Source organism: Scylla paramamosain, chromosome 48, assembly GCF_035594125.1.
Source record: "Scylla paramamosain isolate STU-SP2022 chromosome 48, ASM3559412v1, whole genome shotgun sequence".
NCBI classification, from domain to species: Eukaryota; Metazoa; Arthropoda; class Malacostraca; order Decapoda; family Portunidae; genus Scylla; species Scylla paramamosain.
Genome location: NC_087198.1, coordinates 7,239,061 through 7,261,409, shown reverse-complemented (window position 1 = coordinate 7,261,409; position 22,349 = coordinate 7,239,061). Strand labels below are relative to the sequence as shown.

Below are 22,349 nucleotides of genomic sequence, written 5' to 3'. Positions count from 1 at the left end.
ACAAAAGTAGCCTGGCTGAGCGCCGTCAAATGTTTAATATCAACCTGATAAATATATCACAATAAGATAATTGATACTGACAATGTAATCCTGGCCAGTACAATAAATCAATAAACTCACAATGTTAATGATATAAATACACCACAAAACATGGCCCCAAAGCTGATAGTGGTAAAATATACCAGAGAAAAAGCGAAAATGTTGTACCAAATCCATGATCTATTTTCACCATACACATGTATGTAAATAATAATCATTATACGGAAAGAAACATAATGCTGAAAGGTATACATAATTCAATGAGCCTACACCACTTTTGTCCTAAGCAGTGCTGGACAGCCGCCTCAAATATGCACACTTGTCACCACTCGGACAGTTACCATGCAGCGTAACCTGAATCACGTCATAAATTCACACAACAATAAAAACCTGCGCTATTATCAAAACTAAACATGTAACACCAATACTGAATATTCATCATAACACTATTTCACCCAACACCGCGTAACTCTCTAACCCCACAGTAAAATACAACGTGAAAACATAGTAGTATAAATTATACATACATCACTGGTCCTATGGAGCCCAAAGCAGTCCTGAGATCACTTGCACTGGCCCCACACCCTGGCCACCTTGCTCCACCAAATCCAAGCGTTCAAGAGACGTAGTCACATGACATAAAACAGTAATAGGATTAACGATCCACGGAGAGTAGTTGGGAAATTGCCATGGGGGTCGCCCCCCTAAAAAGGCTTGCCACTGAGGTCCCCATTGCATGGGGACCTCAGTGGCAAGCCTTTTTAGGGGGGCTCGACCCCCATGGCAATTACCCGGAGTGGCAATCCATTTCAGGATGGAGACCCTGACTGTAAATAGAGTGTTGGGGGATGGGAGAGGGAGGGAGGGGGGGGGGAGGGAGGGGGGGGGAGGGGGGGGGAGGGGGATCCCACCCCCACCCCAGGAGCGACTCTGATGGCATGCCATATTGTGAGTGTGGGGCTGATCAAGTTGCAATGGGGAAACCTGACAGCAATTTTCCGTAGACTTCAGTGGCAGTCCATGTCAGGATGGAGACCCAGGCTTGGGAAAGGGAGGATGGCGATTCACGACGGCAACACCAAGGGGTGGGGGGGAGGGAGGGGGGAGGGACGGTGACGGCGACACTGACGGAGAGGTGGGGGGCGTGCGTCCTTATCCTTCGGCGACGATGGAATGACTAAATGAATCAATGATGGTGGGTGGAAAATAATTGAGTGAAAGGAGGGGGGAGGGTGTGGACTGGCGGCCAGACGTGGAAGTCGCCACACACACGCGTGGCTAGGGGACTGTGACGGCAATGCCGTGTAGGTCGCCCTTTCACGTCCCCCCCCCCACCCCCAACCCACCCACCCAGGGGCGACTCTGACGGCAAGCCATATTGCGATGGTGATCCTGATAGCAATTTTCCATAGATCCATGCTTGGGAAGGGGGGGGTGATTCACGACGGCAAACACCAAGGGGGGGGAGGGAGGGGGGAGGGACGGTGACGGCGACACTGACGGAGAGGTGAGGGGGCGTGCGTCCTTATGCTTCGGCGACGATGGAATGACTAATGAATCAATGATGGTGGGCGGAAAATAATTGAGTGAAAAGGGGGTGGAGGGGGGGAGGAGAGGTGATGGGGGGGCTGGCGGCCAGACGTGGCAGCCGCCCGCCACACACGCGTGATTAGGGGGACTCTGACGGCGCTTGCCATAGAAGTCGCCCTTTCCCTTTCATTCACGGAATCCTGGAGGGTGGGATGACCGAGTGTTGCCATCACGCGTTCCCTCCGACGTCTCAATACATCCCCTATGGTCAAGGTCGTCGCGACTGCCGCACGAGATCCCGTTACCTGTCCATCCTTTTTACCTGGAGAAAGCGTCTGTGACGGCCAGGGCGGAGCGGCGGCCTCTTCCACTTTCACCGACCACCAGCGGCATGGCTGACGTAATACTTATGTCGGATGGCGGTCTTATTACTATCATTATTATTATTATTATTATTAATATTATTATTATTATTATTATTATTATTAGAAAGGTTATGCAGAGTCGATGGAACATTTTATTTTTATTAGGACAAATACAGCTCATTGCTTATTAGGGCAAATACATCTCTTTCATTCAAAACATTTGCGAATTGAAGGCGAAGAGATCATCGTCATCGCTGTCAATGACGGGCGTAGTTTTAATAACTCTAGGAACCAGCTTCTTACGAGGGGCGGCTGGAGCAACGGGGAGTTTTGGTGTGCTGTCGTCCTCTGGCGTGTTAGGGGGAATATTTTTTTTTTTTCTGTTTTCCTGCGACTTCTTCTTCACCTCCTGACCCTCTTTGCCGCCTACTGTCGACTCATCTGACCGTTGCGGCTGTGCTTCGGTCGGAGGTGGCATCAGCGACTCCTGAGGTGGCGGAATCGACTGCGATGTCGGCTGCTGCTGTTGCGACTCCTGTCCTGATGGAGCGTCAGGAGGTGGGCTGGCCGGCAGTGGCGACATGTCGTCATCACTAAAGATCAATTTCTTCTTTGCAGGTTCTGACATTTTCTCCACATTGACATCCTCATGGTCAGCACGGCTTCGCTTACCCCCAGCATCGCCCAGATAGATATCAAAGCGGAAAGAGATGCGTTCTGTAACAGACAAAAAAAAAAAAAAACGATGAGAACAATGGAAAAGTTTTTATTTCCCCTCCCACTCTCCCTCTTCTTATTCATTGGCAAAGAACGTTAATGTAATTTACAATGGTGAAGATGTCAGATGCCGTGCAAGGTAATGGCGTACTCACCCGCAGTTCTCAAGATGAAATGTTTGTTAGCTTGCTCCATTCTTGGAGATGAGGCTTCGACGTCCGACTGGGTTGAGAGGTGATGGCGAAGTGACGCTTATCCGTCAGCAATTACCCCATATTGACCCCCTTTCCCACCCCCACCCCACCCCCCAATCTACCTTATTACCGCTTTACAGATGTTACGACATCTCGCCTGGCTGCCGGCTGGGCAAAACGTAGGCATGCAATGCGGCATATTACGAAATATTACGTATGCCATACGAGTAATTTTTTTGTCATTATATAGATATTGATGCTTTTTGAAGGTGGCGTGAATAATGCACATTGCACGTTTTAATGTATGCCAACTCAGTAGAAGGCAAAAGAACATGCAATAAATGCCACACACGAGGGAATTCAACCCCTGAAGTCGATAATTTAATGTGCTAATTTTCATATGTGGACAAGTTTGCATAAAATGATGTAAGACAGCGGAATTGTATTTGGGATGCAAGTTATAGCTATCGTAATAGCCTATGGTCTGACTTTGAAAATTAAGATAAACAGTAATCCAGTGGCCCATGGTCTTTGAGTCACTCAATGTATTTAGAATGAAAACGCATGGCTTCACCTGTTTTCTGGCAAGATTTATCAGATCTGTCACATGGCGATGATCGTGACAGCCTAAAAAATAAACTCGATCGCCCAAGATGCCTGCTAGACCGGCCTGTATTTCACGTGCATTCATGACGGCTTATGCGCGGACAATGCAGCGAACGTGACGATAATGATCAATTTCTATGACGCCAGTAGTGTCGGCGAAAAACATTATGACGCGGTTGTGATTACGTCCCTTGGCAAACGACAGATTAATTCTTAGATTTCCTGATTTATCCAGAGGGATGGCATTGTGCACGTCCTCCGTCACAAAGTTAAAGAAACATACTGTCCGACCTTTATTGAATGCATCAAATGTTAGGGAATTACGCGTGTCCAATCCTAGTGACTCAAGGGTCGTGTAAAACAATTTTGACGCGTGATGCGGGAAAGAGCTGCGAACGTTATAAATGGTCGCCCCGTTCACGGTGATATGTACATGTGACAGATCGGCGTGTTGAAAATATAAACCATTCTTATCAATTACGCCTTGTAAGCTGTCCATATCAACTATTGCCATGGTCAAATTTTGAGGTATGATTTGCGCAAAAGGTAATTCGGCAATCAAAGACGTTTGATTGGCGGCTAACACATACGTTTTATTGAGCGTTCTATTAAAAGTGTATTGCATTGGATTTCGAGTCAAGGAGTTATTTAACGATTCTAAGGCGGGCGGATGTGGCGTGACGCGGTCAACCCATAACTTAGCCATCTCGAGCTTAAATTTGAAACTGCTGGCATCTTGGTGTGAATTAAGAATCCATGTTTTGTTAGCCAATTCTAATCGAATTCTCACATCAACAGAGTCAAGCAGATAAGCGTCCAGACTTGATATATCCGAAAACAAAGGCGCAGTCATCGAAATGCCGTGCGTTTTACAATCTTTCATCATTTGTTTCTCGTCTTTATTCCCTCCCGTGAAATAGTCTTCATCAAATTTATTGATTATGCCTTTTGATCCATCATAATCGCGATGGTAGAAGGCGACGCGACCGATAGAGTCAATTTTATCCTGAGGGATTGTTGTAATCATTTTAATGAAGGCGTGATAGTTGAACAAAGAGGATGACTCCACAAGCTGTTCGTTAAAATAACAAGCGCATGACTTAAACATCGTATTATTCAAACCATTACTAAAAACGACGTGATCGCCATCGTCTAGTGGCGCGCCGTCTGCCTTCGTCGCGCTAACTCGCAATTCTAGAGACAGCGTTGATAGATCCAAAAATTGCCCTGGAATACCAGGCAGTCTAAATTCAATGTAAGGATCGTTGATCCCCGCATGATTATTAGCATTTGCATCTAAATTAACGGGTAATACGTCCAACTTTCCCCTCGCAGCGACTGACGATTCGATGGTATGCAAGCGATTCACCCGCGGAAAGTTCTCACTCACGGCCGTCAGATAATTGCTCAGGGGGGTGGAGGTCGCTCCACCCTGCACATCCGGACCGTAATGAGTCATCTTTGCGACTAAGCTAAATATTGAAGATATCTGCTTTATAGCAAGTCTTTCTTTTCAGTTGCCTGGTTGGTGGTTTTCTCTTTTTTTTTTTTTTTCCGACTCCAACTTTCCTCTTTTTCATTACTCGTCCGCCTCGAACTATCCTTTCCCCCACACCCTTCACGGCTGCAACACCTCTATTTCTTAATGATTCGCGAAGTCGCTTCCCTTCTAAAACATCTGTTAATAAACCTTTTCCCATTTGGAGCGCTTCGGGTGCTACAGTGCGCATGAGAAAGGGAATTGCTCTTTTAGCAAAGCCACTCAAAACGGAAAATAGACCGCCACCTCTTCTTGAATGGGGTGGAATAAAAACCCGGATGTCGTCTAAGCCTCCACCTTTGCTTTGCGTAAAAAGCAAGTCGTATTCCGCTCGAGTGGGAGGTGTGAACGCTCTCGTCATGATGGTTGTCACGTCATGAATAAGACGTCGAGCATAATCACCGGCTATTTATTTCTGTCTGATATGCTGCTCCCGCCATGATCAAAATAAATAATAACGGTCACCCAATTAAGGAATACATTTATACTCGATTTGTCAAACACACATCAACTTTATTTTAAAATTTACATGATATAGTTATTCAGACTTCCTCACCAGAATAGTTTCAACTCCAAAAGGTTGAAGTCGCTGCGCCAGCCCTTCCACCATAGGCAGGTAATTATTCTTCCACTCATCCTGGCAGCGACCTCTACATCCCAGTCCTTCCGGGATAATAATTTGCTCTACTTCAGCGTTCGCCATGGCTAGCAGGGCAATCTTTTTCAGGCAATTCTGGAAGTGTTGACGTCGATTCACGCTTGTATCCATCTTGAGTCCTTCCACGTAAGGCAAATCCTTCGACGTCGCGATTGCCTGTCGCGCCTTCTCGTTTCCCTCGACGGCCTCGCCCCAACCATACTGAGTCACGCAGGCCACCAGGTGAGGGAGATTTACGCTTCCTGTGGGAGGCGCGTGGATAATGATACGTCCTGGGTCATCTCTCGTGTCTGCCGTGGCCCGATGAAGCGAGTAGAGTCTCTTTCTAGCTGCATGTGTATTCTCGTATGGGTAAATCGTTTTGAGATCCCGCGCAATCCCACTCGGTTCGGTGGAGACGGCATTTACTGAATAAATGATATAACAGCGGCGGTCGCGGAAGATGCCATCGGTCAGCTTGCCCTCGACCACCTTCATCTTGACGAGTAATTGGAGGGCTGATCCGCACGTTGAACCCTCTGTGAGGGGAGTGAGGGGGAAATGTGACATCGCAGACCTTTATTCGCACGTATTGGTCGATATTACACCTTCTGCGTAGTAGAATTTATTCATTCAAATTGACGCAGGTGTTATTTTTTTTTTCCTTTGTTGGTGGGAAGGGATGGAGGGTGGGGAACGTATTATTTATTAGGGGATGTGGGTTAGGGGGGGGTGAACCTTTTTTTGACCATAACCCTCATCAATTATCCATCCGTGGGCCTGCACCCCTGACGCGCCTAACACGTGCTCTCATGTATTATTGATGTACTTACTCGTTTACAGAGTAAGATGGGGAGCTTTCTCATTTAATATGCTTCCCAGATGTCACCGACCCCGCCACCTATCAGTTTACTTCGTTGAGTCGTATTTCTGATGGCATCCGCGGGGAGTTGCGCCATGCGAAGTAGCAGTGATAATAATGGACGCTTATCGGGTGAAAGTCTTTTCGCGGCCCCCTTTTCGTGACCGAGTACTCGTATGAGATCAAACACGCTTATGCCAGAAAATGGTGGAAGTAAGTTACCGCGCTCATCCCATGAAATCCCAGGTTTGCCCTCCAATAATTTCAAGAGAGATAAACCATATTCTCTAAAGGAAGGAGGAACGGCAACTCGAATCAAATCATCCAAGGGTGGATTGACAGGTGCGCGTGGTGGTGGCGTCACGCTGGCGGCGTCGGGGAGGGCGGCGGCCGGTAGCGGAAGTGAAGTTTTTTTTTTTTTCTTGACTTGTTTTGACGTGAATCGGTGCTGAGTTGCGCTGTCGGTCGGTTTAAACTTACACCTCTCGGCAACTGAGACGGGAACTAAACAATATTCTTTCATCTCTGTAGTAAACTTGTTATTGCCGACACGGCTATCGGGAGTAACGCGGCCAATATGTTACCACCTCGTTTGGAGATTAGAATCGCTTTCTTCTTGTACACGGGCGTCTTCTTCAAGGCTACAGTGCGAATATCACTCTTGAATTTTTTCAGGCGGTTAATGATGGTATCGTCGTCCGTCAGGCGTCTCTTCAAAAAGTTGGCGAATATTTCCGAGATGCAATTGACTTCGCGCTTATTCAAACTTTGCAAGACCTGCTTCCGCAATTTAGGGGTGACGTGCGAGAGGAGAAAAACCAAATCCTTGTACTTCAATATCAATGGTTTTTCCTCATCCATATCTTATACTAAGTCGTCCGCATCTATCCAGCTGTCAAATTTATCTGGGTACCCACGCCAGTGGACGAAGTACTTTCTCTTACCTCGCTCGACCTTCGATCGTAATATATCGACCTGGTAATGTGAGGGAAGAGAGGACTTGATTAATTCTTCCCTGTAGAAAGCGCCGGTCACGTCCTCCCCCGCCAAATCCCTTATGAAATAAATAGGGATTTTATGTGAGTAATCCACACGACTTATCTTAAAAAGCTCCTCGGTATTGTTGACGGTATAACCCTTATTGAATTTAAATTGCGTTCGGGAAGCACGTTGCAAGCGTACAATGTCTCCCACGTCTAATTTATGACTGACAACTTTCTTTCCCCTTGGCCGATTTAAATACATTCGTTTAAATTGCTTCCTGACTTGTGACAGCTCGCGGAGGTGGTGAACCTGAGCCGGCGTTTGGTTGCCGCCCAAACCGCGGTGTGGGGTGTGATTGTACGTATTTATTAGGGTGGGCAAGACGTTAATATACGTCAGTGTGTTGTTCTGCGTGAGATATTTATATATTTTTGTCTTTATGGTTCGGATGACCCTTTCTGCCAAACTCGCCTTTGTTTCACGCGAGTAATTGGAATACAAGGTAATACCTTTCAAAGTTAGATATTTTTTCACTGCTTGATTATAAAATTCGGATCCCTGATCGGTAAAAAGACGCGACACGCCTGTAAAACTCCCCGACTCTAGAACTTTTTTCAGCGCTTGCAGGCTACTGTGTCCGGATTTACTTGTCAGCGTTGCCACTTTCAAGTATCTGCTGAAAACGTCCAGGCAAAACATGATGTATCGGACGCCGCCATTGTGTCTGTGCAGCCTCGCAAAATCAGCCAAATCGCAAGTTAAAATGACGGACGGTTTAGGAGCGAGAATTTTTCGTCGCGGAAAACGTTTCAGTGTCGGCTTGTGAAGCGTATAAGTGCGGTTGCCCTGCAGAAATGCCCTCACATCGCGGAGTGTTAGATTCTTATCCCTTTTCTTCCCCTCTCTGTAGAGTGCTTGCACACCTCCTAAAGCCGCAGGATTCGTCATATCACGGTAAAGTTCGTCCAAAACGGCGTTCATAGCAGATAGACTTTCTCACAGGGTGGCTCATCCACAATATTCGTGCGCAGTTGAATTTCTTCGGGTGCGTTCGGGGATAAATCACACAACAAATAACCGTGATCTCGTCTAAGCACGACATTTTTATAAACTTCCACAAAGTGTTTGGCGCGCTCCCTTCCATAAAGTTGCCTGCCCAGACATTCAATTTGATATATATCTCTGTTTTTCATAAGAATGTAATGTGAGGCATTTAAAGTTATCGTTCTAGCATACTTTCCGGGGAAAAAGACATTCTGTGCTATCATTATAACTGACAAATTTTTATGTCTCCCTTTGGTGAAAGCCTCTGCTATCGTTTGAGAATTGCCAGCCGTGAGGAAATTGTCATCTAATATCAGGAGTGTGTGCGTTTGCGGGTCGGCGTATGGACTGTTATCATCCATCACGGGATCAATAATTTTCTCATGCACTTCGACCTTATCTTGAAAAGGGGAATTCTGCTGCAGCGAATGCGATGAGACGCCACAAATGATAATTCTGTTAAATCCATGCTGATATTTCTCTATAATTTTATTGCAGAGGTGTGTTTTGCCGGAATTTGTATAACCTGCAATAATTATGCGTGCAGGATATCTGAAGAGATTCAGCATCTCTTCGCTAAATGTCTTGTCCATGTTAAGTTCAGAGGGTTACTAAAAGACGCTACGATATGTTTACAGTATTTATTACTTAACCTTTATTTACATGGTCATGTAGGTAACAGCATAACTAACCTCCTAGCTGCATCCTCATCCCTGCCTTCTAATTATGACGTGGATCTCCCCCGACCCACACCTCTTCCTCAACCTCCCCCCCCCCTCCCCCCTCTCCTTAACCTAAGTACAAATGTTCTTACATTACCTCCTCCTCCTCATCCTCCTTATCCCACGTGGACAGTACAAATGTCCTTACAGTACATGAACAATCTCCTCATTCCTCTCCTTAACTCCATACTCAAAACAAATGTTCTTACATTACATGAATGGCAGCTGCTGGCGGCCGCGGTCTCTCTCCACCCCTTAATTATGACGTGAATAATGTCATGGAAGGCCACTCCCGATCACGACACAACCCATCCTCCACCTCCCCCTCTTCCTTAGCCTACGTGGTCAGAGCAAATGTTTTTTTACATTACATGAAGGGCGTCTGCTAGCAGCTGCGTCCTCTCTTTCTCTACCCCTTAATCATGATGTGAATAATGCCGCGGAAAGTCTCTCCCGATCACGCCACAGACCACTCATTACCCCATCCTCCCCCTCTTCCTCCCCCTCTTCCTCCTCCTCCTCCTCCTCCTCCTCCTCCTCCTCTTCCTCATCCACATCCACCTCCCCCACATCCACCGCCACCTCCTCTTCCATCTCATTCTCCACATCTCTTTCCCGCGGATCATTGTCGGGGTGATAATACGCCCTTGAGGTATAGCCATCGACGTGAAAGCGCTTGTCGTCAAAATGTGACAACGTTCGCTTTCGCATACGAGTGGTACAAATTTGTCCTTTCACATTCCTGATATTATAGCAATCCACCATCCCACATGCGACATTATTAAGTGTTTCCCTATACTGCTGATGCAATATATTTTGCTGAAGGTGAGTTGGAATGCCTTTACCTCGAGATACTTGCTTGTCATCTTCCAACAGCAGCGAATACATCTTTGGCTTTAATATAATCGCCTCTTTGATGAGCGTGGATCCGGTTTCAGATTTCAACAAGCCTAGTTGACCCTTCCGCTCCCCATTAAAACACGGGTGATCTGAAGCAAAGTTACTGGTGTCGAGAAAATTTGCCATGGGTCCATGTTTCAGTTCATCATTTAAGTTTGTAGGTATGTGCAGACTGAAAATGAAACTGTCAGTATCTTCATAAGCTAATTTAGCTCTCTCCCCATAATTAGCTTTGATGACACGATACCAAAAGTTGTACATGTACTTCTTTGCCACTTCTAAAATATGGTATCCCAAGTAATTTGGCTGCCTGATTTTAATCGTGTTCTTACTGTTGACACATATGACTCGGTCCTCGCCTAATTGGTGGACCCTTTTAAAGGATGGATTTCTTGCATACTTCAGGAAAGACTTTCTTTTTGTCACTAATTTCTGCTGGAGGCCATACTTCACTTCAGATAACATGGATCTACCATAAACTGCGTTTGACATCAGTTTGCAAATGCGATTTTTAATGGCGCACGTCTCATTTTTACGCTGAGCGACGTTCCTTTCTATGAAAGGTTTCAGGTATGGAGCCTGTCTGAACCTATATATAGCATGAACACATTGTATTTCCAGTCCAAGTGAGAGTAAAAGTTGCAGCAATTCCAGACTGATGAGATGATCTTTCAGTCCCTTATGACTGGCCACGAGTTTACGATTTTTCCTCCCCAGCTTACGACCCTCAGCTTCTAACAGTCTTTTACTGTACGGCGAGATGTCATCTTCTGTAATAGTCATGTGTGCGAGGCACAGAGGGAACTCGTCCGTGATCCGAGCTACGTCGGGGGAAACGTCACAGCTGTCTAAATGCAGCCAGTAACCGACGTCGCCATCTGTCGCATGATTCTGGATGCCAACTTCAAAAAAATCATCCATCTCTGACTGAGAAAGCTTTTTGATGTCACCCATAGGCAGGGGGGAACACATAACGCTTGCATATAATGAATTATAGTCCAGATAGAACACATAGGTGCCGGGTCCACCGTCGGGTTCGTGGTTTGACTGCAGGTGTGGCCTGACGCAAGTTACAAAGCCTCCTCGTACATTTCTTTTGATCAGGTGATACATGTTAGGGTCGTAAGGTGGATCAAGTTGAACGCCTGTCGACTTTAAAAAAGCGTCATAAGCATAAGAAGACAGTGACACGTAATGTGACACGTCCAGCCCATAAAATTCATGCAGGTATGATCTATATTTGAGATATGTGTCGGCTAATAATCCCACATCAATCTCACAATACAGTCTTATGTAATCGCCTAAAGTGCGGCAGGATGTCATACTCCACACGCTTTGAGCGTGTTCATATTCTCCAGGTGGCAGAGCCTTCCCCTTGAGCGTGTCATAAAATGCCTCACGAGGTGGCAATTGTCGATCTTCTAAGCGGCCAAGGTCGGTGATGTACTCATAACAAAGAAACTGTTTTTGAGTGCAAATTACACGCCTTACATCCTCGGGGAGGTAATTCACCATTTCCTGGGCGTAACGCGTGCTATAGCCCGCCTGCACGTGACTCTGAGCGAGATGACCGAGGCCAGCATTCATAATGGAAAGCGTGTCCTGAAACTGCAATTCCTTAATCCTTACTTTCAATAAATGCGATTCTGACTTGGCAAGGATGTCCACGTGCGACTCTGGCAAGTGAAGGTCTTTTATGATTAAGGAGACGTCAAAGCTCATATTATGTGCCAGAGTGATGAGATATTTCCTCATGTCACGACACTGGAGGTTGCATCGCGCGCACAAAGCCCCCTTGTAATTATTTTGTGGTAATGAGTGGTCGTGATGTTTATGAGGTGGGGTTTTCACATTAAAGGGTTGATGGCAGAGCTCGCAGTGACGCTGACGTTTGAAGTGGGCTTCATCCTCCGCAGACATGCTAATTGGATAGCTAACTACACTTTCCTTGATGATTCCCCAAGCATTGGATAGGCTATCAATGAAATTATTCACGGGATCTTCACCGAAATAACTTCTCTTTTCCACGACATCTCCATGCCTATTGATGATGAGATACGAGTATCCAATTGGGTCATGTTCAGCTATCACACTCCTATTCTCCTTAGGTTTTATCATAGTTTCAAAATCAAAAAATGCTAAGTATGCAGGCTGATAGGTGTAGGCAAAATTTTTAAATTTTACTTTTTCACCGTCACCTGGAAAGAGAAGAGTTTGAGTGAAGTCGCAGTGACACTCGTGATCGCTCAAACTGACAGACTTGGGAACTGAGCTGAAACATACTTTGCAAAACTGATGACCCTCTGGGGTGGGACTGCTTCTCGTCAATTTCCGGTGCAGCTTCTCCACGTCTTTAATGAGCGTCATATGTTTTCCACCTAGTAAAAGGAGTGAGACTACAGTTTTATACTTCCGCGAGCCTTTTCTTGATAATGTTAAATAGTATATCTCACCGCTTTTTGTCAGTGTATAAACGTCCAGAGACAGACAATTTAACCTTTCTAACTGACTCAAGTTCTCCCAAGTCACTGGACTGCCTACTTTTCCGCGCGTGACGTATTTCTCTCCGCCATGCCGTCTCCGTAATATTTTTGGAATTCTTTTCCAAGGTACACCTCGAGCATGAAGTCTGAAAGCCGCCAAACACTGAATAACACAGGATGAATGTCGGCCATCAGGATTGAAAATTTCATTCCCTCCTCGCACGCCTCTAGGATAAGCAACATAATCTCCTATGCCACTACATGCGACATGCAAGCAATAGTTGATGAAAAAATTCTGTACTCTTGAAATGATAAAACCAGATCCTTCAGTCTCGCTGGTAAGGCTTTCCAGCCGACTGTTCAGCTGATGGATCCATAAATCAACAAGGTCAGGCACATCTTGATAGGTGATCAGTCGTGCTCTAAAAGCAATATGAATGACTCGATGTTCATCCTCGCCTAAGGTAGAGAATTTCACTAGTAACAGAGAAATGTGTGAAAATATTTTCAGGGTGGGGGGGAATGGCGAGCCGTGTGACGTGAAATATGATCTAATTTCCCGTATAAAGAACTCCCTGTATTCGGTAAGTAGACCGAGTGGATCTCTGCTTACATGATCAGGTATGTCATATTGATGTCTGGTGAAGCTCCTCATAAAATTTTCCCTCGAGTCAATTAACCGCGGCTCTTCCGGCATCCCGCGCTCGTCAAGGTCTGCATCCGCCGACTCTCCTGCCATGCTGCGCTCATCGTGGTCCGCCTCCGCTTGTGGCGTGTCTGGGAAGAAAAAATAGAAGTAGCAGCGACAGTTTATTATTATTATTATTATTATTATTATTATTATTATTATTATTATTATTATTATTGAATTGATATTTACCTTGTGTAGGTAGTGAAGGACTTGAAGTCTCGGAAGAATTGAATACGTTCCCCGATAATCCACTCGGTCCCGGCCGTGGCGAGTCTTAAAAAAAAGAATATTAGTAGTGGCGGTGGCACCGTATTTATTGCTTTATTATTTGTAGTATTTTTTTTTTTTCTCACCTCTTCCCCCGCCTCCGCGTGGGATGTCGCCTTGTGACGTCCGCCGACGTGGGCCTTCTACGCCGGCGTTCTGCTCAACCTCAATCGAGTGTGAGCCTGTACAGGAAGATGTGCTCAGAGCTCAAACTTGTAAAGATTGACAGTCATTTCATCTTTATTATTATACATTCCCGCCAAAATAAGTAATAATGCTTACCAGAAGAAGCAGGATTGCCAACTTCGCAGGTGTGTTCTGGCGGTGGATGTGGAAACAGAAGTCCACACCGCTCGCATAAATCACACTGGTCTTCCACACATGAGGGGCAGGATGGATTAGTGCGCCATCTCCCACACACTTCACATAAAATCCGCGCCTCTGCTGTTCCACAGTGAACACCCATTTTCTTTTCTTTTTTTTTTCTATAACATTGTCAACACTTTGTCCCGGCCGCCATGCCGCGCGGGGAAACACTGAAGCTTCCCGCGCAGATGGTCGCGAGGCGCGTGCCTTGACTCGGAAGTAGGCAACACCTGCCTGTTTCATTATCCTCCACTCCACCCATTATCCCACCTTGATCGATTCTCTTCAAAATTTTACGTCCGAGACGCAAAGTTAACGTGGTCTTATATGTAACACGCAAGTAACACTGTTTTCCCCATCTTCAAACTGAATAGGTTTGCCTCTTTGATTAGCAATTTTGATGGCCACACTCTCTATAGTTGATGCAGAAAGTGGTTTATACGTAATTGAATTCGCACCTTTACTGGTGCTGTCGCCGGGGAGTGGTATGACGTCTAATATATTAACTAGTTGGTTGCCAAATCGCGAGGGGGAAATGATGTCGGTATAAACGTACATATAATCCGTCCCTGCATCAGCTCGCGGTACGTATTGAGCGAATAATTTTATGGGTGATGAGGAGGAAGCTTCGCTGGCGTCGGAAGATGAAATGCCGTCGCCAGATCTTTGAAAGTAGACGGTGTAGCGAAAATTTGGATTGAAACCCAGAATGTGAGCTATATGCGATGCAAATTTTATACTTATATCACTGTAAATACGATCGTCATTAGGAGGGACAATCGCGTTATTCACAACGACCCGCTCCAAGTCGCGGTCATAATAAATGATATCCGAGTAAGGGAAATAGATCTTAAAGGAGTCATTCAAGATTGCTTGAAGTTCTCTCACTATCTGTCCATTAATTGCCTTAGTTATGGCCGGTATGTTCTTATCGGTAAAATTGGAGATGATATTCCTTTCCGGTAGATAGGTATACATATTATATTCATACATATCAAAGTCTGACTGCTTAACCCGACCATAGAACGATATACTGGAATTTGGATCCCCTTCCGCAATGCAGTAGAAATATTTAGGGAATAAAATATTACACAGGCCGACTTCATAATCCCTGCCGGTGTCTAAATGAATGGGTAAGATTCTGTTTTCAAATTCTGTTGTTGTGTTGTTGGGAAATGACCTACCACCTGCAAGAGAAGATAGGTATACGTATATATCGTCACTATCTCTCAATGACATGTTTTTTAAACCCTGTCAACTAACAGACTGACTTTAAACTTTACCTTTTCATGACATATATACGTCGGCAGACTGGAGATTATGGCGGTACGGCGTGGATAGTCGCGACGACCTTGACCATAGGGGAATGTACTGAGATATCGGAGGGAGCACGTGTCGGCTATAATAATAATAATAATAGTAATAATAATAATAATAATAATAATAATAATAATAATAATAATAATAATGATAGTAATAAGACCGCCATCCGACATAAGTATTACGTCAGCCATGCCGCTGGTGGTCGGTGAAAGTGGAAGAGGCCGCCGCTCCGCCCTGGCCGTCACAGACGCTTTCTCCAGGTAAAAAGGATGGACAGGTAACGGGATCTCGTGCGGCAGTCGCGACGACCTTGACCATAGGGGATGTATTGAGACGTCGGAGGGAACGCGTGATGGCAACACTCGGTCATCCCACCCTCCAGGATTCCGTGAATGAAAGGGAAAGGGCGACTTCTATGGCAAGCGCCGTCAGAGTCCCCCTAATCACGCGTGTGTGGCGGGCGGCTGCCACGTCTGGCCGCCAGCCCCCCCATCACCTCTCCTCCCCCCCTCCACCCCCTTTTCACTCAATTATTTTCCGCCCACCATCATTGATTCATTAGTCATTCCATCGTCGCCGAAGCATAAGGACGCACGCCCCCTCACCTCTCCGTCAGTGTCGCCGTCACCGTCCCTCCCCCCTCCCTCCCCCCCCTTGGTGTTTGCCGTCGTGAATCACCCCCCCCTTCCCAAGCATGGATCTATGGAAAATTGCTATCAGGATCACCATCGCAATATGGCTTGCCGTCAGAGTCGCCCCTGGGTGGGTGGGTTGGGGGTGGGGGGGGGGACGTGAAAGGGCGACCTACACGGCATTGCCGTCACAGTCCCCTAGCCACGCGTGTGTGTGGCGACTTCCACGTCTGGCCGCCAGTCCACACCCTCCCCCCTCCTTTCACTCAATTATTTTCCACCCACCATCATTGATTCATTTAGTCATTCCATCGTCGCCGAAGGATAAGGACGCACGCCCCCCACCTCTCCGTCAGTGTCGCCGTCACCGTCCCTCCCCCCTCCCTCCCCCCCACCCCTTGGTGTTGCCGTCGTGAATCGCCATCCTCCCTTTCCCAAGCCTGGGTCTCCATCCTGACATGGACTGCCACTGAAGTCTACGGAAAATTGCTGTCAGGTTTCCCCATTGCAACTTGATCAGCCCCACACTCACAATATGGCATGCCATCAGAGTCGCTCCTGGGGTGGGGGTGGGATCCCCCTCCCCCCCCCCTCCCCCCCTCCCTCCCCCCCCCCCCTCCCTCCCTCTCCCATCCCCCAACACTCTATTTACAGTCAGGGTCTCCATCCTGAAATGGATTGCCACTCCGGGTAATTGCCATGGGGGTCGAGCCCCCCTAAAAAGGCTTGCCACTGAGGTCCCCATGCAATGGGGACCTCAGTGGCAAGCCTTTTTAGGGGGGCGACCCCCATGGCAATTTCCCAACTACTACGGAGTGTAGAGCGGCAGAACTGGCTCAGGTCTGCCTGACAGCCATCACAAAGACGCTTCCACGCCTGCAAACGAGCAAATGACGAACTACATGCATGGGGATCAAGCCTTACAAGAAGCATGATTTCATAAATATCATACTCATGATACTATACCTAATATCACTTAAAATTACCTAAACACACCTAACCTCACCTAATCATACATAACCTCAGCTAATATCACCTAACTTCACATATCCTCATCTAACCACACCTAACCTCACCTAACCTCATCTAACTGCGCCTAAACTCACCTAATCTTACCTAACCTTTCCTAACCACAAGAAACCACACCTAATCTCATCTAACCACACCTAACCTTATCTAACCTTAGCTATCTTTTCCTAACCACACTTAACTTCATTTAAACTCAAATAACCTCACCTATGTACATCTAATCACACCTGACCTCACCTATAGCTACTTAACCTAGCTTAAACAGTTGTAATGTCACAAAACCTCACCTAAGCAAACCTGATCTCACCTTAAATCACCTAACCTCTACTAAGCACACCTAACTTCAGATAACCTCTTTTAATCTTCTCTAAGCACACCTAACCTCACCTAACCTCTCCTAACTTTGTTTTACCTAACCTAAGCGCATCCAACCTCATTTAATCTTAACTAATCACAACTAACCTTATCTAACCTCACTTAAGCACACCTAACTTAATATAAATACAACTAATTTCACCTATCCTCACCTAACCTCACCTTACCACACCTAAAACATCTAATCTCCCCTAGCCTTACCTAACGTCACTTATCCTAATCAAATGTCTCCCACAATCACCTAATCTCACTAAAACTTACCACACTTAACCTCACTAAGCCTATCCACACTTAACCTCACTAAGCCTATCCACACTTAACCTCACTTAACCTCACCTAATCTCAAATAACCTCATCTAACCACACCTAATCTCACATAAACTCAAATAACGACACAAAAGCTCACGTAAAATAATCTGACCTCTAGTAACAACACCTTATCTCAACTAACCTCACTTAACCACACCTAGGCTAACCTAACTTCTCTTAACTACACTTATCCACACCTAACCTCACCTAACATCACATAAACTTTTCTAACCTTGGTTAAACACACATACCTTTACCTAAACACAAATAACCTCATCTAAAATCACCTAACCCACCAAATCTTATCTAACCTCACATAATGAAATCTAACTTCACTTAACATCACCTAACCTCATCTAACCACACTTAACCTCATCTAACCTCTCCTAACGTCTTCACCTTAGCTAATAAAACCTAACCTCAGGAGGTAAACATTTCACGCAGGGAAGCCACAGAACGCTTGATTTCTGATCTTTCTAAAATTTCTGATTGGGGCAAAGCAAACTTGGTATTGTTCAATGCCTCAAAAACTCAATTCCTACATCTATCAACTCGAAACAACCTTCCAGACAACTATCTCTTCTTCAGTGACACTCAACTGTCCCCCTCTTCTACACTGAACATCCTCGTTCTGTCCTTTACTTATAATCTGAACTGGAAACTTCACATCTCATCTCAAGCTAAAACAGCTTCTATGAAGTTAGGAGTTCTGAGACGTCTCTGTCAGTTTTTCTCACCCCCCCCCCAGCTGCTAACTCTGTTAAAGGGCCTTATCCGTCCATGTATGAAGTATGCTTCACATGTCTGGAGAGATTCCACTCATACTGCTCTTCTAGACAGGGAGGAATCAAAAGCTTTTCGTCTCATCAACTCCTCTCCTTTAACTGACTATCTTGAGCCTCTCTCTCACCGTCGCAATGTTGCATCTCTAGCTGTCTTCTACCGCTATGCTCTTCTGATCTCGTAACTGCATGCCTCCCCTCCTCCAGCGGCCTCTCTGCACAATACTTTCTTCTTTCTCTCACCTCTATTCTGTCCACCTCTCTAACGCAAGAGTTAACCAGTATTCACAATCATTCATTTCTTTCTCTGGTAAACTCTGGAACTTCCTGCCTGCTTCTATATTTCCACCTTCCTATGACTTGAATTCCTTCAAGGGGGAGGTTTCAAGACACTTATTCATCAATTTTTGACTACTGCTTTGACCCTTTTATGGGACTGGTGTTTCAGTGGGCATTTTTTTTATTGGATTTTTGTTGCCTTTGGCTAGTGTCACTCTTACATAAGAAAAAAAAAAAAGGTGAGATTAGCTGGTGTTAGGTGAGGTTAAGAGATGTTATGTGAGATTAGGTGAGATTTGGTGTGGTTAGGTGAGGTTATATGAGGTAAAGTATGGTCAGGTGAGGATAGGTGAGGCTTCATGAGGTTAGGTTTCGTTAGATGAGGTTAGGTGAGATTAAGCATGATTAGGTGAGGATAGGTAAGATTGAGGTTAGGTAATGTTAGGTGAGGTAAGCTGGTTAGCTTAAGTTAGGTGAAGTTAGTTGAAGTTAGGTATGGTTAGGTTATGTTAGGTTATGAGAAGTTAGGTGTGGTTATGCGTGGTGAGGTGATATTAGGATAGACAGGGTGAGGTTAAATGAAGTTAGGTATGATTAGGTGCTTTTAGGTGAAATTATGTGAGGTTAGAAATGGTTAAGTGAGATAAGGTGTAGTTAGTTTAGATTATAAGTAAAGGACAGACCCTGGATCTTCATTGTAGAAGATGGGGTCAGTTGAGTGTCATTGAAGAAGAGGGGATAGTTGTCTGGAAGGTTGTATTGAGTTGATAGCTGGAGAAATTGAGTTTATGACGCATTGAACAATACCAAGTTTGGTATTGTTCAATGTGTTTTGGTATTGTACCTGTGTCTACCACAGCAGCAATACAACGGTCAGAAAGGAAACTTGAGATGAAGTTACAGAGAGAAGGATAGAAGCCCTAGGTGGGTAGTTTGGAAATCAAAGCTTTGTGCCAGACTCTATCAAAAGGCTTTTATATCTCCAAGGCAACAGCAAAAGTTTCACCAGAATCTCTAAAAGAGGATGACCAAGACTCAGTAAAGAAAGCCATAAGATCACCAGTAGAGCGGCCTTGATGGAACACATATTGGCGATCAGATAGAAAGTTGTGAAGTGATAGATGTTTAAGAATCTTCCTGTTGAGAATAGATTCAAAAACTTTAGATAGGCAAGAAATTAAAGCAATAGGACGGTAGTTTGAGGGATTAGAACGGTCACCCTTTTTAGGAACAGCCTGAATGTAAGTACAGCACGAGAACAAGCTGTGTTAAACCAAGGTTTAGAAGGTTTATGTCGAAAAAAAGAGTGAGGATTGTACGCCTCCTTGCCAGACACTATCACCTCTGTTATGAGCTCAGCACACAAAGACGGGTCTCTGACACGGAAGCAGTAGTCATTCCAAGGAAAATCAGCAAAATACCTCCTCAGGTCCCCCCAACTAGCAGAGGCAAAACGCCAAAGGCACCTTGAGGATCCTGAGGAGGGATTTGAGCGATAGAACAAGATACAGATATGAGATTGTGATCGGAGGAGCCCAACGGAGAAGAAAGGGTGACAGCATAAGCAGAAGGATTAGAGGTCAGGAAAAGGTCAAGAATGTTGCGCGTATCTCCAAAACGGTCAGAAATACGAGTTGCAGCAACTTGTTGCACCAATTGCTCTAGGTCGTGGAGGACAACAAAACTGAATCTACGGTTACATGAGCTTTGGTAATGTTAAGTTAGGTTAGGTAAGGTTGGGTGACTTAGGTTAGGTTAGGTTAGGTTAGGTTACAGGAGGAGGCGGTAGACACCTGCCGAAACAATAATTACTCCCAGTCAGTCTAAAGCACTGTTCAAGGGGTGCTGTAAACTTTTCTTTAAACCAGCTGTGACCTCATTGAACGTTTCCCTTTATGTCTCACAACACAAGGGGGCAGTCATTGCTTCTGTCCTCTGAAGACAACTCTCTTCCTCCACACAAAACTACAAGCACCTAATAACACACACACCCCTCACTCAAAAAGTTTAAAATCATCATGGCGACTCCTACACCAGCTTCGGAGTCCCCATCTGGGGAGGGGACCATAAATGTCCCCAGGTCGGACTGCCTTTCTGTCGACGACCCTAAGTGTCTTGACACCCCCTTCAACTTTTTCTTCATTAACTTCTGCAACATTCGCTGTCTAAGATCTAATTTCAATCTGTAGAACACCACCTCTCCTCTTCTAAACCTCATCTTCTTTTCCTCACTGAAACTCAGGTGTCTGAGGCAACTGACAGTAATCCCTTTTCTGTTCCCTCCTACTTTCTCTATCCTCAATTTCGATCCAAAGCTGGATGCTGCGTTTATGTGCGCAATGACTTAACCTGCTCTCGTGCCCACGCTCTTGAATCTTCCGAATTTTCCACCATCCAGCTACGACTAAAGAGTCACTCTCATACTAAATTTATCTATGCTGTATACCTCTCTCCTAACTCCTCTGACTATAAGAAATTCTTTGACTACTTAACTTCCAAAGTGGAAAACATTCTGACCCTCTTCCCTTTTGCAGAGATCTCCAATCCTGGAGATTTCAATGTTCACCACCAGCTTTGGCTTTCCTCTCCCTTCATTGACCATCCTGGTGAACTAGCCTACAACTTTGCTATCCTCCATGACCTAGAGCAATTGGTGCAACACCCTACTCGTATTGGACCGTCTTGGAGATACGCCCAACATTCTTGATCTTTTCCTGACCTCTAATCCTTCTGCTTATGCTGTCACCCTTTCTTCTCTGTTGGGCTTCTCCGATCACAATCTCATATCTTTATCTAGTCCTATCACTCCAATCCCTCCTCAGGATCCCCCTAAGCGAAGGTGCCTCTGGCGTTTTGCCTCTGCTAGTTGGGGGGACCTGAGGAGGTATTTTGCTGATTTTCCTTGGAATGGCTACTGCTTCCGTGTCAGAGACCCGTCTTTGTTTGCTGAGCGCATAAGAGAGGTGATAGTGTCTGGCATGGAGGCATACATTCCTCACTCTTTTTCTCGTCCTAAACCTTCTAAACCTTGGTTTAACACAGCTTGTTCTCGTGCTATACATGATAGAGAGGTGGCCCACAAAAGGTACTTAAGCCTTCCATCACCAGAATCTCATGCACTTTATATTTCTGCCCGGAACCATGCCAAGTCTGTTCTCCAACTAGCCAAAAACTCCTTCATTAACAGAAAATGTCAAAATCTTTCAAGATCTAACTCCCCTCGTGATTTCTGGCATCTAGCCAAAAATATCTCCAATAACTTTGCTTCTTCTTCTTTTCCTCCTCTACTTCGACCAGATGGCACCACTGCTATCACATCTATTTCTAAAGCTGAACTCTTTGCTCAGACCTTTGCTAAAAACTTTACCCTGGACGATTCTGGGCTTGTTCCTCCCTCTCCTCCACCCTCTGACTACTTCATGCCACCTAATAAAATTCTTCGCAATGATTTTTCCCATGCCCTCGCTGGCCTAAACCCTCAGAAGGCTTATGGACCTGATGGGGTCCCTCCTATTGTTCTCCGAAACTGTGCCTCCGTACTTGCACCTTGCCTAGTCAAACCCTTTCAGCTCTGTCTGTCAACATCTACCTTTCCTTCTTGCTGGAAGTTTGCCTACATTCAACCTGTTCCTAAAAAGGGTGACCGTTCTAATCCCTCAAACTACCGTCCTAT

General features: G+C 45.5%; 1 protein-coding gene across 3 annotated transcripts; it reads right to left on the bottom strand.

Annotated features, from left to right (window-relative positions):
- Nucleotides 1–1,481: 1,481 nt before the first annotated feature.
- On the bottom strand, nucleotides 1,482–15,935 carry LOC135095183 (uncharacterized). 3 transcript variants are annotated; one of them, XM_063995967.1, is made up of 5 exons: nucleotides 13,864–15,935; nucleotides 13,668–13,763; nucleotides 13,504–13,587; nucleotides 13,237–13,400; nucleotides 1,483–2,651 (listed from the first exon to the last, which is right to left on the bottom strand). In XM_063995967.1, the coding sequence occupies exons 1-5, from the start codon at nucleotides 14,045–14,047 to the stop codon at nucleotides 2,535–2,537; spliced, it is 645 nt and encodes a 214-aa protein (XP_063852037.1). In that variant the 5' UTR covers nucleotides 14,048–15,935; the 3' UTR covers nucleotides 1,483–2,534. The 3 variants fall into 3 exon arrangements, with proteins under 3 accessions (XP_063852038.1, XP_063852037.1, XP_063852036.1); XM_063995966.1 differs by lacking the exon at nucleotides 1,483–2,651 and having other exon boundaries at nucleotides 9,328–13,400; nucleotides 13,864–15,930; XM_063995968.1 differs by lacking the exons at nucleotides 13,237–13,400; nucleotides 13,504–13,587; nucleotides 13,668–13,763; nucleotides 13,864–15,935 and adding an exon at nucleotides 2,807–2,954 and having other exon boundaries at nucleotides 1,482–2,651.
- Nucleotides 15,936–22,349: the final 6,414 nt, after the last annotated feature.